Raw genomic sequence first — 16,783 nt, 5'->3', positions numbered from 1 at the left:
AACTGTGATCCTCAGATCTCAGCCTCCTGAGTAGCTAGTATTACAGGCGTGAGCCACCAGCACCCAGCTGTATTTCAGTTTTTTAACTCATAGGACTTGACAGGTAGACAAGTAAAAAAGGAGCTTTGGATAAGGCACCAGGAAAAGAATTTTGCAGTATTATTGAACTGCTGTGGAAACTCAAGGTAGTAGTATTTCTGCTAGCTGTCGTTATCCTCACTGTGAAGGACAGCTGTGTGCACAGGTGGGTCTGTGGGTGAGGCTGACCCTTGGTGTCCTCACCCGGGAACGTTGACTGCTTTGGCATGGCTATTGCATTCTAAGAGTACATCTTAAAACAGGATCCACTTGGCACTGACATTCACTTCTTTTTTTTTTTTTTTTTAAGGTAAATACAGCAGTTCAGTTAATCTTGGTGGCAGCTTCTTTGGCAGCTCCAGTTTTCAATTATGCTGACAGCATTTATCTTCAGATATTGTGGTAAGCTAAATAAATTACTTTGAACATGTCAATCAGATGGATTTTTATTTTCTGTACCTATCCTGGGGCTTGAACTCAGGACATAGATGCTGTTCCTGAGCTTTTTTATTCAAGGTAGATTATTCTACCACTTGAGCCACAGCTCTACTTCCGACTTTTTGGAAGTTTGTTGAAGTTTGTTGGAGATAAGAGTCTCACAGACTTTTCCTGCCTGGGCTGGCTTTGAACCACAATCCTTAGAGCTCAGCCTCCTGAGTAACTCAGATTACAAGCATTAGCCACCAGTGCCTGACTTATGTAAGATTTTTGTTTGTTCTTTTACCTCTTTTGGTACTGGGGATTGAACCCAGGATATTTGCTTTGCCACTGAGCTATATCCTAGCCCTTATATATGATTTTATTTACATTATGGTTCCATAGTTAAAGCTTTTAGTTTGACAACCAAATCCTGTTTGTTTCCTTTCATAAAAGGTGCTGTACAGCTTTTACCACAGCTGCATCTGGTTACAGCTACTATCATTATGGTCGGAAAACTGTTCAGGTGATAAAAGGCACATGAAAATCCACCCACCAGCATCAGCAAGGAAGCAGTGTACATCATCGGCAGCAGCCCCAGTGGAAATCTACAGGAGTTACCCTGTTTTGGTGTTCAGCTTGAAAAGGGACTTGTCAGAACAAACCATGTCATCAAAATTGAAGTAGTGTACATTGAAAATAAGCTTGATCATGGGCATGTGCAGAATTTCCAGTGTATTTTTAAATACAAATAAAACTGTAATTTAGAATTTTTAATCTTAGTTTTCTTGAATAATTTATAATTGACTTATTCCAATTATTGTCTGCCTGTTTTATGTGTTTGTTTGTTTTTTTTTTTTAAAGAAATCAGCATGGAGACTGAAGAAGTGGAATTTCTGTTTTCAAAGCAGTGGGAATATATTATCTTACACGACTTCATTATATGTTTGAGTGTTTTGAGTTTTAGGTCTGTAGACACAGGCATAGTTCATGTGGTTCACATTAGATCATCTAGAATAATGAGAATAAAGCTAGCTTAGCTTTACTTTATGAAGTTGTAAAGAGATTTAAAATGTAGTAAGTTTTAAATCTGAAAATACGATCAAACAAGATCGAAGGTGTTTGAGTTCATCATTAGTCTTCCAACCTCTCAGGTACCCTATAATTTATCAGGATAAGAACAAAGGCAGTTGAAATGTGAGAACATATTTATCACTCTGCATCTGAAAGGCAGTGAGTTACATCTCGCCTTCCCACTGTGTTTCTAAGGTAGCAATGTTTATGATTTTGAAACCTGTACCCATATGTTGTGTAAATAATACAAAACTGTATATTTTTCAAAGGTTTTTTAAACTTTGGGCAATATTCTTTTGTTAAGATGTTAAGGAATAAAAGCTAGAAAAAATTTTTTCAACTTGGGTTCTGTGTTGCATGTTTATCTGCTCTTCTTTGTTTCATGACATCCATTCAAGTGCATCACTTGCACTTACATTGTAAAAGTAATTGGTTTAGGATCGTCCAACTTAGAAGACACTGCTGTCCCTCCTATTTGGGTAGAGGGAGATACAGGTAGAGCTTCATAGCTCCTCTTAGCAGTAGCAACTTTGCTGCCCATTGTCTGGTTTATCCCAAGTGGAGTGCAGAATCAAACAGTGAGATTTTGCCCTCCCTCTCCCCTCTGAGAGAATGTGCACGCTCAGTGAGAGAATGTGCACGCTCAGCTGGAGGCACTAAAGGCCAGAGCCTGCTGCTGAGCCATCCAGGAGGGTACGCTCAGGGAGTCTGCACTAGTGAAGTATGAGCCCATGAAAATGTTTTAAAAGGGAAGATTGGAGCAGGGTGTTGGTTGCTTATGCCTATAGAAGCAGCTACTTGGGAGGCTGAGATTTGAGGATTGTGTCTCAAAACAGGAAAATCTATAAAACTTATCTCCAATAAACTACTTAGAAAGCTGGAAGTTGCATTGTAGCTCAAGTTATAGAGCACTAACCTTGAGCACAAAGTAGCTCAGGGGCAGCGCACAGGCCCTAAGTTCAAGCCCCAGGACTGGCAAAAAAAAAGAAGAAAAATGAGGAAGACTTGGGAGTAGTCAAGGGGAAAGTTAGAACTTTGTGCTTTGTTATGTATGACTTAGTGTTGATACCATCTGGAGGGACATATGGGTTGTGCCTGCAAGGCAGTCTGACTGTGGTAAATGGTCCAAGTCTTGAATACTGAATTGTTACGCAACACAAATTCTGCTAGTGTATAAAACATACTGAAACTATGTTAAATTGGACATGTTCAAATGTACATTTGTGCATATAGACTCAAGACATGATACATGATTCCAGTGTGTGCAGACTCGGTGAGGTGAAACATTTGGTATCATCTAATATCTGTATGAGGATTTAGCACTAATTCATCGCATTTTGGGATTTTAGTAATTTCAAGCAGAAACAGATCCTTTAAATTGCCTCATCCAAGTCTCTGTGATGTACTTAGGACTAGAATTTTGAAAAGTCTTCAAAGCATCAAATGTGCCAGGTGCCAGTGGCTCACGCTTGTAATCCTAGCTACTCAGGAGGCTGAGATCTGGGGAATGTTCGAAGCCAGCCAGAGTAGAAAAGTCACCATAGACTCTTCAATTAACTACTCAAAAAACTGGAAGTGGCACTTCCAGTGGCTTAAAATGGTAGAGCGCCAGACTTGAGCCAAAGAGCTCAGAGACAGTGCCCAAGCCCTGAGTTCAAGCCCCACCATCACCTCCCCCCCCCAAAAAAAAAAACCTCAAATGTCTAAAAGTATTGCTCAGTCTTCATGCCAAACTTGGCTATGCTGGTTCATATACAGTGTTCATGCTGCAGCACGATGTTCATGCTGCAGTGTGGTTTGGAAACAAGATACCTGGGATTCAAACTTGACATCCTTAGGATACAAATCAGTGCTGTTGTAGGTTGAATTATATCATCCCAAAATGGTACGTGTGAACCTAGCTAGCTTCCATGAATGGGACCTTTGGAAGAAATGCCAAGAGACGGCTGAGGTGTAAGTAGGGGTCATGTCTGCAAGCCAAGATGCTCCAAGGATTGCCACCAAGCATCAGAAGCTAGGAAAGGGGTATGCACACATTCAACTCTCCCTCAGCCTGTGAGAGGCACTAGCCTTGCTGATTAGTCTTGATTTCAGGCTTCTGGCCTGAGGTGGTGTAAGAAGTTTCTGTCGTTTGAAGCCTCTTAGTTTATGGTCAGTTTTTTAATAGCCACGGGAAAATTAACAAATCCTAAGTAGAACATTTGAAATCTAGAAATATAGCTCCAATTGCAATTTTATAGACTTATGAAGGTGTTGGAACCCCAAGCCAAGATGCTCTGACTTCTGGCTAGACCCTGAAGTTCTCTTTTTGCCTTTCACCCTAATTAAAAATAATCAAAAATTTTTGTTTTAAAGTTCCTGCTGTGAGTTTGTTAGGCTTCCTTAAGAAAAAAAAGTACTCATTATGTAGTACCTTTGTCAGATGAAGTAAAATAGGTGCTGATGTTTAAACAAAACAGCCATTTCCTGTGTCACAAGTATTCTCAGAAGATCTGTTTTAAGTGTAAAGCTGAGTCCGTGTTGTGCCATATTGTGAAATGCAAGTAATAAACCCAGAAGGCCCAAGGAAAACCACTGGTTGCCCCAGAACATACTAAGGCTAGAGCTTGACCATAAAAGAACTTGGCTATAAGACGAGAAAAGAAAGTTATCACTTCCCACATCGGGGAAGAGCTTGGATTGTTAATGCTCTGTTTATCATCTACTTCTAGATTATTCTATTCGATCCCAAGGGGCACCAACTGCTTCAAAAGATGATCAGAGTGCCAGGAGCCAACAGGAGTGTCTGGTACTCACCATCAGGTTTCTGGAACGGTGAAGTTGAAGAGAAGGCTGAGCTGGGCACTGGCAGCTCACACTTGGTAAATCCTAGCTACTCAGGAGGCTGAGATCTGATGATTATGGTTCCAAGCCAGCTGGGCAGGAAAGCCCATGAGACACTTATCTCCAGTTAACCACCAGAAGGCCAGAAGTGGCACTATGGCTCAAAGTGGTAGAGCACTAGTCTTGGGCAAAAATTGCTCAGGTACAGCACCCAGGCCCCAAGTTCAAGCCCCATGACCAACAAAAGAAAAAGAAAAGAGAAAGAAAATGTTCCTTGGCCAGAGAAGCAGCATGGCTTCACCTGTGCCCTCAACCTACTGGCTTTGGGGGAATTAGAGGTGAGGGGGGCCAGTTTGGGATCCTCTAGCTTCCTTTCTGCATGCAGATCCAGTTCCACTAGAAGGGAGCTGGGCTCACTGATGGTCTGGGAGTTCAGTGGTTTGTTGTTTAGTCTGGTTGCCAAAGATCAACCCAGGGCTTCATGCTTCGCTAGGTAAGTGTTCTACCACTGAACTACATCCCTAGTAGCTCAAAAAAACTGGTGGTTTTTGAAGGCCACCAGTGGTGTGTCGGAGTTTTGCCTGTTGAGTTTGTGGCATTGTCGGCAGAGACACAGGGCTAGCACCAGGGTGCTGACCAGAAGCAGGCCGCTGGTGGCACACAGGCCAGCGAAGATGCCCATGGAGCTGGGCCTGGTGGTGAAGGTGGTACATGGCCTCCTCCAGCCCGAGGCTGGCAGTGGACTCAGGCCTGCCCGATTGGCGGCCAGCACGCACACATGGTACGTGGTACCTGGTGAGAGCCCATACAGGGGGTGTTGCCTGGCGGTGGCATAGATGTCCACCACCGAATGGTTCTCTGCCATGCCTTCTGCAGAGTAGTGGATCTGGTATCCAAGGACCACTGAATTGGGGGCACACCAGTGGATGAGGGCTGATGAGTCTGTCATCTCCAACACGGCCTGTAGCTTCGGAGGGTCTGGGATGGTGTCTTCCCTGCTGAGGCCAGGGCAGAGGCACCGGGAGCGCCTCTGCAGCTCTGCACACGGGGTCTGCAGATGCTTGCAGGGATGGTAATCGCAAAGAACGTTCTGGTGAGCGGCTCTCAGCTCTTCCTTGCTCCCCTCCTCTTCCTCATAGTCATCATCCAACAGGAAGACTGGAATCTCAACCTCCTGAGTACTCAGATGAGGACCCTGTGTCCTCTGGTGAGGCTGAGATGTGCTTGTGGACTTCCCTGAGGTAGGGAATGGATCACGGTGTTTGCTGGTCAGAGGCAGAGAGGCAGGCGAGGTACGAGGCTCAAGGCTGAGCCTGTCAGCATGCTCTGCACGCTCCGACCCTGCGGTGCTGGCAGCTCTGGGTGGAACATTCCCATTGCTGTCGCTTGCTGTGGAGTTGGTAGTGGATGGGGTGGTCCCTTTCCCAGCATTCCTGAGCATCCACGAAGCTTGTGTGAGGGGAGCCACAGTGTGGGACAGGGCCTTGGTGACACTCTGCTGACCTCCTGTGGGCTGAACAGAGCGGTCTATGCTCTGCTCAGTGGAGAGACCCTGTGTTGAAGATATGTAGGCTGAGCTGTGGAAGGGATGAAGGGTGGAAGCCAGGGGGGTGGTGCTTTGGCTGGACTTGCACATACCAGGCAGTTGGGAGAGGGACACAGGAGCTGAGAAGGGACTTTCAAATCCCACAGCTGGGGTGCACACAGTGTCTGCAGCCCTAGGGGGGAAACCAACCAGTTAGAGGATCTCTGGCTTTGGGGCTGGACAATGTTCAAGGTGGGTGTCCTCTTCTGCCAAGTCCTATTGTCATGGCTCTGCCAGGCACCATCTAACACATACTCAACATCTTCCTGACTCTCAGGAAGCCTTTGGAGGAAGTTCCTGACCTTACCCTCATGGAGTGAAGAAGAAGAAAACTGAAGTCTACAAAATGAAACTGACAGCCCAAGATACCAAGGCTAGCAAATGGCAGGGCCTAAACCTGGGGCGTCCACATCTAAAGATAGTCTAAGGATAGGCTACTGTTTCGTTCTCTCCTGTCTGCCTCCTGACAAGGAGAACTGATGGTAACAGTCACACTACCATTAGCTACTATCTCTGGGCCATTATCATGTGCCAGGCATGATTTCTTCATACTTCACTGCAACAGCCAATATAATGTGTCCAACCTTACAAAACAGTTTTTGTTATCTCCCATTTTATAGACAAAGAAGAAATACAGAGAAGCTGTGTAATGCAGCCAGGTCAACCGTACTAAGTAGAGTGAAGCCAGCCTCTCTAGCTCTAACCAGAGCTTTCCATCTCTTCTTTAGTAGTCTATGAGGCCTCTGTCTGCAAAGGAACAGGGAGCTTGCCTTGAGAAGCAAAGTGAGATGTGGGAATGAAGCCTGAGCATCACATCTCAGGTAAGCTTGGGTAAGAGGTGAAAAGCCCTTCACGATGGAAGGGTTGACATGTAAAGAGAAGTGATTAGCTGGTGGAGCTGGTCTGTGCGTTCATGACAGACAGCACTCCAAGCACCCCAGATCTATCTTTTCCTATGATAGCCTGCATGTGGCTCTTCCACTAGACAGACAGACAGACAGACACACGTGCCTCCCCTCACACCCCTCTTCCAGCTAATTGCCTTCATCAGAATTTGGGGGGGGGGCTTGGAATATGGCTTGGTGTAGAGTGCTTACCTACCATGCAACCCTGGGTTTGATTCCTCAGCACCACATAAACAAAAAAAGTCAGAAGTGGCACTGTGGCTCACATGGTAGAGTGCTAGCCTTGAGCACAGAGAGGCTCTCAGGGACAGTGCCTAGGCCCTGCGTTTAAGCCCCAGGACTGGCAAAAAAGAAAAGAAAATAATTTTTTTCATGTCCCATGCTTCCATGAGGGATATCCTGTCTAACAAATGTCCAGCATGTTCTGTGAGCAAGGTACAAGCTCAGACAATTCACCTTTCCAAGGTTAACCTTCACCCCCTCAGCCATCCACTTTGTAAATTTGTTACCTGCTTAGGAAAGTTCTGTTTGCATCCATGAGGAGCCAGGACAGCTCACAACTGCAAATGAGAGGGTTGCCAAAGAGGCTGACAGATAGACCCTGGGAGGAATTCACCGTCCAAGGAGGAAAGGAACTCAAGTTACAGCTGAAACACAAAAAGAATCCACCATCAAACTTTTATAATTCAGTTAATAATGTTCTAGAGAGGCATGGTGGCATCATGGGAAATACATTTCATTATAGATGAAAGGATATTGATTTGGGGGCTGGGAAGGTGGCTCAGTGGTAGAGCACTTGCCTTGCATGCATGAGGCCCTGGGTTCGATTCCTCAGCACCACATAAGCAAAAAGAAAAAAGCCAGAAGTGGCGCTGTGGCTCAAGTGGTAGAGTGCTAGCCTTGAGCTGAAGAGCTGAGGGACAGTGTCCAGGCCCAGAGTTCAGGCCCCACAACTGGACAAAAAAAAAAAAAAGAAAAAAGAAAAAAAAGAAAGGATATTGATTTGGCTAAAACTCCCATATCCTGGGACCTTTCTTTTCCCTCCCTCCCTCCCTCCCTCCCTGCATCAATTCCTTCCTTCCTTCCTTCCTTCCTTCCTTCCTTCCTTCCTTCCTTCCTTCCTTCCTTCCTTCCTTCCATTGGTTGTGGGGCTTGAACTCAGGGCCTGGACACTGTCCCTGAGCCTCTTTGTGCTCAACGCTAGCACACTGCCACTGTTACTTCCAGACCTCTTTCTTTTGCCACTCAATTTAGTAAGTATTAGCCTTCCTGTCACATAAGGATAGTACCCTGTAACGACCAGTTATTTCAAAAACATTCCATGATGAAGAAGGTATTTATAAATGTAAATGTCTTCACAAAAGTAGATGTTGATTTTACAGACCACTACTGGGGATCGAATCCAGAGTCCCATCTAGCGAGGCAAGCATTCTTCCACTGGGCTACACTGCATCCAGCTTTGCTGGATGTGTGCTATTCTAGTTGGACCCTCGCTGCTGGCACACAACCCCAGACATTTGGAAGATACTATACTCACATGCATCAATTAGCTCTTGCAAAATACAGAACACCAAAACTTAGCAGTTGAAGATATTAAGTACTTTATTTTCTTTCCCATGCTTCTCTAGGTTAGCTTTCTGGCTCTGAATGGCTTGATGTAGACAGAGCATTAACTGAGTGTGCACCAGGACCTTTTTTCGTGCACCAGCTGGGAGACCAGCCTAAACCTCACATGGGAGTGGGGCTCCAACAGCAAGAGAGGGTAAGCCCCAGTGCCTATGTACTTTCTAGTGTCTGCCTACATCGCATTTACTAATATCCCACTGGCTTGTACCCAGCACATTTTGATGAGAGGGAGCTTCAGTCACAATGCAGAAGAGTGTGCCCATAAGGATGGGGTGGATTATCGTGGCCTTTTTTTTTTAATGGTCGACACTCTGCAGTAGCAGGTCCTTTCCTGGCTGTCTCCTCTTTCTTCTCTAGAGTCCCATAAAATGTTTGGCCACAACTCTCTCCATTCCCTGCGTTTCTTGACTTTCTCAGATTCAGACAGATTCACACACTGAGAACTCATCATGTACAGCAGAAGCTACACTTTACTTTTCCTGTCTCTTCTAGCCATGGCTTTCCTCCATCTGCCTGCAAGCCTGTTCCCTCATGGGGCAGATGCAAATGTTCTCGGCGAGGAAGGAAATAACACCCAGGCAACTAGAGCTGCTCTATTGCTACTGGCGTGTGCGCAGGCGCCACCGGCCTCTCTGGAACACTAGTTCCATGTGTGGGGGCCAGTTATTCACTTTGTTTGTTTGTTTCTTTTGTTCTAGCACTAGGGCTTGAACTCAGAGCCTGAGTGCTTTCCCTTTACTTTTTTGCTCAAGGATGGTGCTCTACCATTTGAGCCATAGATCCACTTCTGGCTTTTTTTTTTTTTTTTTTTTTTTTTTTTTGGTATTCATTGGAGATAGTACTTTTCTCCCTGGGCTGGCTTTAAAGTTCAATCCTCAGATCTCAGTCACCTGAGTAGCTAGGATTACAGGCGTGAGCCACCAGTATCCAGTGTATGTGGACCATTTATATTGAAACTTGAGATATGCCCACGTGGATAAGCTTGGATTTACCTTCAGAGCTATGGTTCAATTGTGTTCTTCCCAAAGAAGCCTCTCTGATCCAATCTGTTGGGTCATTATGTCTAGCTGCGTGTACCTCTGCTATTGATCACAGTGGATCATGATCATTGGCAGATGTCTGCTGCCTTTACTGAACAGTGAGCTCTTTGAAGAAAGTGGAGTCCATGTCATCATCTCCACCACCACCATCATCATCACCATTAGCATCCACATCACCACCATCATTATTTTACCATCATTAACTTCCTCATTATGATTGTCATCCACTACCATCACCACTATAGCCATGATCACTAGTTCTGTTTGACTCCTGCTATATGCTAAAAACAGAGTTAAGTACTCTACACATACCATCCCCCTTTCCCTTGTGAGAAACGAAATGTCATGTTTGGATTCTGACACCTCATATAGTTTTTTTTTTTTTGGTTTATAACAGCACTTGAACTCAGGGCTCTGCATGTTCACCCGTATTTCTTGCTCACAGCTAGAGCTCTACCCCTAAGCTATGCCTCTAGTCCAGCATATTTTGCTGGTTAATTGGAGATAGAGACTCATAGGCTTTTCTGCTTAGACTAGCCTTGAACTACATCCTCAGGTCTCAGCCTCTTAAGTGGCTAGGGCTATAGGTGTGAGCCACTAGCCAGGCTAGTTTTTGGATATTTTTTTGTAGGTAATTTTTTTTTGTCGATGGTGGGGCTTGAACTCTGAGCCTGGGCGCTGTCCCTCAGCTCTTCAGCTCAAGGCTAGTGCTCTACCATTGAGCCACAGCACCACTTCCGGCTTTTTCTGCTTATGTGGTGCTGAGGAATTGAACCCAGGGCCTCATGCATGCAAGGCAAGCGCTCTACCACTGAGCCACCTTCCCAGCCCTTATTTTTTTTTTTTTAAATCAAGCTCAAAGAAGTCAGAGGCAGAGATCCAAAAGCACTTTTCCCTCAAAACATTGTGTACTCAGCAGATAACTATAAAGGGAAGAATAAATTAATGGCTCTGGTTTGCTTTGCATAACTTGATCATTTTTAAAACACAAATTCCATCTTTAGTAACAGCATTTAGTAAAACATAACTGGCAAGACCTGCCCTAGACTTCTCAGGGATTTTCTGCCAATAGCAATACTTCATCCAGTGGATTTCTGCAAGACTCTAGTGCTTTTATAACACTCACTGGACTCTGGAAGGAGGGAGGTGGAGGTGGGGAGATATTCCTAACTCTTCTCCTTATTGCAAAATGTCAAGTACTAAGTATTTTTGTTGGCTGGCTCAAAAATCTCAATGCAGTTTCTATTTCTAATATTTTACACATGGCCAAAGGGGTAGGGGGAGTTATGGACAAAGAAAAAGCTATTGAACAACAGGATGTTCAAAATGGGACTGTTTGGGGCTCGGGTTCAACAGAGACTACACAAGGCAGAGAGCACTGAGCAAGATGCTGAGGACGATCACATCCTAAGTGAGCTGCTATATATAGCCCTCGGTGCAGGACAAGCGAAGAACCCTGAGAAGGGGTTTTGTTGGCCAGGTACCCATCTTTCAGCTCCATGAGAAGTGGTCAGAAGTTAGAAGAGGCTTGGTAGTGAAGACTGATTTGGAGGTTCCCCAAATTTCTACCCCAAAAACACAATATAGGGGCTGTGGGGGAGAGGGAGGGGGGGGAAGCTGCTTCCTATATGCAAATGAAGCCTCCTCAGTCTTGGAGATCACCCTCAGGACTATGGCTGTCCCTTGGAACTTGGGAGACACAAGGGATTTTGACTCACCCATGAGAAATCTGAAGGTAAGAGGCTGGTTGGACCTAGCAGGAAGAGAGGGGAATTGGCCGGGGGACTGACAGTAAGACAGAGGTGGCTGCTTCCTGGGGTCCAGATGTGGGCCCCAAGGGGTCATATTCAAGGAATGCTACGTTTCCTGTTAGAAGTCCAATCAAATCATTGTTGCTCCTGGTCATGAGAGTGAGTTTGGGAATACACTGGACACTCAGTAGGCCTTTCTCTCATCTTTCCTAAGCAAACCCTGGGTGAGAGTAATCTTGTCTAACATGGGGGGAAGGGTGGATCCGGTAGAAAGAAGGCTGGTGTCCCCACTATTTCTATTACTATGGCAAATTTCTCAGCCTGGGCTTTAGAGAGGGAGAATGCAGTCAAATATCCCATATATGTATATCCTACAAAAACTAAGAAGAGTGAGGGAAGGTAGGGGAGGGATGGGTGAGAATGTTGAAAGGGGTGATATCTGATCAAGCTAGAGTATATTCACAAACTGCCTCGTTAAATGGCAACTCCTATGTACAACTACTTAAAGATAATTTAAAAAATGGGGGGCTGGGAAGGTGGCTCAGTGGTAGAGTGCTTGCCTTAAATGCATGAGGCCCTGGGTTTGATTCCTCAGTACCACATAAACAGAATAAGCCAGAAGTGGAGCTGTGGCTCAAGCGGTAGAGCACTAGCCTTGAGCTGAAGAGCTGAGAGACAGTGCTCAAGGCCCAGAGTTCAGGCCCCACAACTGACAAAAAAAAAGGGGGAGGGGACTTGGAATTTTAATGTTACTATGGACTGAACAGAGTTGTTTGTTACTAGGTTTTTTTGTTAGTAGGGTGGGCCTGCTTAAGGCAATTTCCCAGAAGGTGAGGAAGAGAGGATTTGGAAGAGTAATGGAAGGTGTGGTTTGTTCTATAAAAATCTAATCCAGAGTAACAGGAGTAAAACAAAAATATTCCAGACATACAATTAAGACCTGCCTTAGAAACACTTACTTCTGGAGTAGAAGCATCTGCAGGCAAGGAGTGTCTTGAAAGATATGTGTGTAGACAGAAGTAAGTGCTGGGGAATTTTGACAATCTAGCAGCCGCAGGTTAGGGGTCATCTTAAAAATGTCTCCCTCCAGGATTCGCAGCCTGGGCATCTTCCTCAGATAGAGGGATGTGAGCATTGGCAGGTCTCTGATCCATCCAGACTCAACTAAAACACAGGAGGGGAATATACCCATTACTCAGACACAAACCTAGGAGGCCAACATAGCATTAAAGAAACAACCAGAGCAATAGCCTAAAAGAAGGCCAGTATCAGTGTTAGCAGCTTTATGGATCTCAAAAGCATACCACTGAAGCTAAAAAGTCCCTCAGGGATGATTGGTCCTGCCTTTCTTTCTTTTTCTTTCTTTCTTTCTTTCTTTCTTTCTTTCTTTCTTTCTTTCTTTCTTTCTTTCTTTCTTTCTTTCTTTCTTTCTTTTTTTGGTCAGTTGTGGGTCTTGAACTCTGGGCCTGGGTGCCATCTCTGAGCTCTTCAGCTCAAGGCTAGTGCTCTACCACTTGAGCCACAGCACCACTTCTGGTTTTCCGGTGGTTAATTGGAGATAAGAGTCTCATGGATGTTCCTGCCAGGGCTGGCTTTTGAACCTCAGCTTCCCGAGTAGCTAAGATTACAGGCCTGAACCACCATGCTCCCTCCTTTCTTTTACCTGTAGTTGGCCAAAGCCAGAGAGGAGAATGATTGACCTAAAGCCACACAGTTCAGAAAGGGCAGACCTAGCCTCTTACCCAGGACATGTTCTCCCAGCAGTAGCTGCCTTACCCTGTGGCTAAACTCCACACACAAAACAACTAGACTTCACTGATGGCTTGTGGACTCTTTCTTTTTGTTGTTGTTGCCAGTTCTGGGGCTTGAACTCAGAGCCTTGGTACTGTCCCTGAGCTTCTTTGCTCAAGGCTAACACTCTACCACTTGAGCCACAGTGCCACTTCTGGCTTTCTTGGTAGTTAATTGGGGATAAGAATCTCAAGGACTTTTTGTCCAGGCTCACTTTTGAAACTCCCCTTCCCCCATTCTCAGAGCTCAGCTTCCTGAGTGGCTAGGACTAAAGGCATGAGTCACTAGCACCTGGCCAACTGGTAGAATCTTTTGAGGAATCTAAGGAAGGGATAGGGAGCAAGGCTGCAGGAGCTTCTGAAATCAGATTGTGTACCTTCCCCCCACAAATGGAGAATGTGCCCCCTCTCCTGCGAATTTCTAGCTCTTGCTCTTTTCTCTCAGTAGGTGGAGGCATAAGTGTTGCTAGACCAGGAAGTGCTTTTAAAAAAGTAATACACAGTGTCAGGACCCAAAGTCAGAACACAAAGTACAAGAGAACCATTGTCCTAAGTTCCCTCCTGTGTAATGTGTGAGTGACTCAACCTCCACAGACACAATCTTGGCCAACTGAGTAGAAAAGTCAATTAACTCATCTTCTGATCACCAGAACCTTCACATTACTTGTGCCCCTGATGCCAAGTTCACCCATTAATGGGTCCCAAAGCCATGACTTGTCTCCCCACTACAAAGCATTTATCCAGCCATGCAGCAGAGCATGGCAGCTACAGTTTTGAGCTCTGGACACTGAATGACTGGTTTGGATTTGGTAGCTCTAAGAGCTAAGTGACTGGAAGACCTCCATTAAGTTCTTCCACCTTTCTGTGCCTCGTATATTAAAACTGAGCTTGTGACTATTTCTGCCTCTGAGGATGGATATAGTGAAAGCTTTTGTGAGCTTCACAGGGCTGCGTCCAGGGCAATGTACCTGCCCATTACTATGAACTAGGCTACACAATCAGAGCAAAGGCTCCCTCCTACAGAGGTTCTACATCCCTCATTAGGGCCTTGAGCAGGCCCCTAGACATCACCTCACCAAGGCCTTGAGCAATTGCACATGCAGGCCCCTGGGCATTGCATCTGTCATAGCTTATTGTCCCTGAAAGACATGCATGTGTACAACAGGCTGCTCAGACCCCTGCCCCCCCGGAAGTGTGCCTGCGAATGGGCACCCAGTCAGAGGGGCCAAAGGATACCGGGAGAACTTTGCAGGCTACATAGAGCCTCTGACTGAGTCTGGGGCCTGATATAGCCCACAGGCTGTCCATTGATCTTAAGTCCTATAGCTCGGTCCTAGAGGCATCTTATGAACCCCTGCACAATGCACCCCAAGTTATGCCTTTCCTTGAGACCCTTCTTATCTCGCAGGAGCTCTGCTTATCTGTTTGCGCAATGAATCTTCTCCTGTGTCCATGGGCTCCTTCTTCGAGACCACAGAGATAAAGGACCCGAGGTAGGTGTTGGCAGATCTTGAGCATCATAAGCATCTGTGATCAGACATCCCCGTCAAAGACGCCACAGCCAGGCGCTGAGCTCAGGCTGGCTGACCCGTCCCCACTCACCTCGTTCTAGGTCCGTTCCGCTGAGGTCCAGGACCTCGAGGGTGGCCAGGGGCTGGCCGGCGGCTCCTGTGAACGCGGCTTCGGCGATGCCCCCTTGATCGCCGCGGCCCAGCGCACTGGAGGAGAGATTGAGTCTCCGCAGCGCGGGGAAGCAGGCGAAGGCCCGGGGCCGCAGCACCTGCAGCGGGTTCCCGGCGAGCGCCAGCACGCGGAGGCGGCGCAGCGCGGGCCCGGCGCACGGGGGCAGCTCGGCCAGCAGGTTGTAGCTGAGGTCCAGCGTGTGCAGCGCGGCGGGCATCATCCCCGCGTCCCAGCGCAGCTCGGCGATGCGGTTGTGGCGCAGCGACAGCTCCTGCAGCTCGGGCAGGTGGCCCAGCTCGGGCGCGCTCAGGGCGCGCAACAGGTTGTGGCTGCCGTCCAGGCTGCGCAGCGTGCGCGGCAGGCAGCCGGGCAGGTGCTCCAGGCCGCGGTTCGCCAGCGTCAAGGCGTCGGGCCCCGAGGTGGGGGAGAGGCCTTTACAGGGCGAGTCGGTGGTGGCGGCGGCGGTGGTGGCATCGCTGTCACCGTCGTCCCCGGGATTCCGCTGAGTGAGGCGGAAGAGGGGCACCTTCTGCTGGGATGGCCGCCCCAGGGTCTGGTGCGGCCATGGCAGTATCAGCAGCAGCAGCAGCAGCAAGGTCCACTGCATGGCGAGTGTCTGGGGAAGACAGCCGGCAGCCCATGAATGGGGAACCCCAAACGAAAGGGAAATGCGCGTCCCCACACAGGCTTGGGATGTTCCCTGAAAGGTTGAGGTGGGGAGGTTGGGGAGGGGGTTGAGCCGTGACTTGGGCCAGGCTGTTTCCCTCTAACCACACACCCATATGCACCGTGACATTTCGTGCCTTTCCTCCTCGTAGCGTTGTCTTCATGGCCTGAACCTCCCAGTTACCCCCTCTGTTAACTTATCCACCCCCGCCCCCCACCACGACCCGACTTCTGCAGGGAGAGAATATCCTCCTTCTACAGTAACTCCCCAGTAAAGAGTCAAGTTCCACAAACCTGCCTGCCTGCAAGGTGAAGATGCTGGGCTTGGATAAAAATGTGGGACTGGAGGAAGATTGTGTGTGTGTGTGTGTGTGTGTGTGTGTGTGTGTGTGTGTGTGTGTGTGTGTGTGTGTGTGTGTGTGCTGGTACTGGGGCTTGAACCCAGGGCCTGGTCTCTGTCCTTGAGCTTCTTTTTGCTCACTTTACCACTTGAGCCACAGCACCACTTCCAGCTTATTCCCTTTATGTGGTGCTGAGGAATCAAACCTATGGTTTGATGGTTAATTGGAGATAAGAGACTCAGGGACTTTTCTGCCCAGGCTGGCTTTGGACTTCAATTCTCAGATCTCAGCCTCCTTAGTGGTTTAGGATTACAGGTGTGAGCCACCAGAACTCTGCTCATGGAGGACCATTTCCATCATGTCCAGCAAAATTCAGTTGTTCTCTTTCTCAATGCAACTGTCCATGTATAAATGAGTCTTTATGCCATTTGGCATAAAGTAAGTTCTGGGGTCCCTTTTTGAGGAGTGAGCTCAGAAGAAAGGAATCCTAGAGAGTTGGAAGGTTTGGGCATTTCCTGGTCCTTCATCGGGTCCAGCAAAAGAAGGGTCCACACTGGTAGCCCTTTCCCTGTAGGAAAGAGGGACCGGAGTTGCTAGGTGGGAGGTGCTTGTGAGCCCCAGCTGGGGATTGCAGCTCAGGTCTGCATGGGGTGGCTTGGAAATGGCAAAGCTACTTCTAAGTCGGTCCTGGCTTGAAGTAACTGCTTGCTATCCCATTGTCCCTGCCCTGGCTCTCTGCGTGACTGCCAGAACAACTTTCCAGGCTCCGAAACAAGGGCCTCCTTTTGTGTGTGTGTGTGTGTGTGTGTGTGTGTGTGTGTGTGTGTGTGTGCTAACTGGAGGTCAGAGGTATGAGAAAGATCTTGGGAAAATCAGGCCAGGAGTGTATACAGCCAGCAGTGATGTTGTCCTACTCACCTGCAGCTGCCCGTGTTGACTGTGGCCCGTCTGAAAGCCCCTTCGCAGTCTTCAGTCTTGCTTAATATATTCCAGGAACCAGTGAC

The 16,783-nt window shown here is 47.2% G+C and overlaps 2 protein-coding genes across 4 annotated transcripts in view; one reads left to right on the top strand and one right to left on the bottom strand.

Annotated features, from left to right (window-relative positions):
• Crls1 (cardiolipin synthase 1) overlaps window positions 1–1,272 on the top strand; it is an 18,323-nt gene extending 17,051 nt beyond the window's left edge. For all 3 annotated transcript variants that reach the window (XM_070006777.1, XM_070006780.1, XM_070006779.1), the window contains exons 6-7: window positions 389–480; window positions 952–1,272. In XM_070006777.1, the coding sequence (XP_069862878.1) occupies window positions 389–480; window positions 952–1,039 (180 nt within the window). In that variant the 3' untranslated portion in view covers window positions 1,040–1,272. The remainder of the gene's footprint in view (window positions 1–388; window positions 481–951) is intronic.
• On the bottom strand, window positions 366–16,783 carry Lrrn4 (leucine rich repeat neuronal 4). Its single transcript, XM_070006776.1, has 5 exons — window positions 16,698–16,783; window positions 14,692–15,388; window positions 12,259–12,463; window positions 7,392–7,529; window positions 366–6,110 (listed from the first exon to the last, which is right to left on the bottom strand). The coding sequence occupies exons 2-5, from the start codon at window positions 15,377–15,379 to the stop codon at window positions 4,922–4,924; spliced, it is 2,220 nt and encodes a 739-aa protein (XP_069862877.1). The 5' UTR covers window positions 15,380–15,388; window positions 16,698–16,783; the 3' UTR covers window positions 366–4,921.

This window comes from Dipodomys merriami, unplaced genomic scaffold (genome assembly GCF_024711535.1).
Source record: "Dipodomys merriami isolate MVZ:Mamm:240054 unplaced genomic scaffold, mDipMer1.0.p SCAF_7, whole genome shotgun sequence".
Lineage (NCBI taxonomy): Eukaryota > Metazoa > Chordata > Mammalia > Rodentia > Heteromyidae > Dipodomys > Dipodomys merriami.
This window is presented reverse-complemented; position numbering and strand designations above follow the sequence as displayed.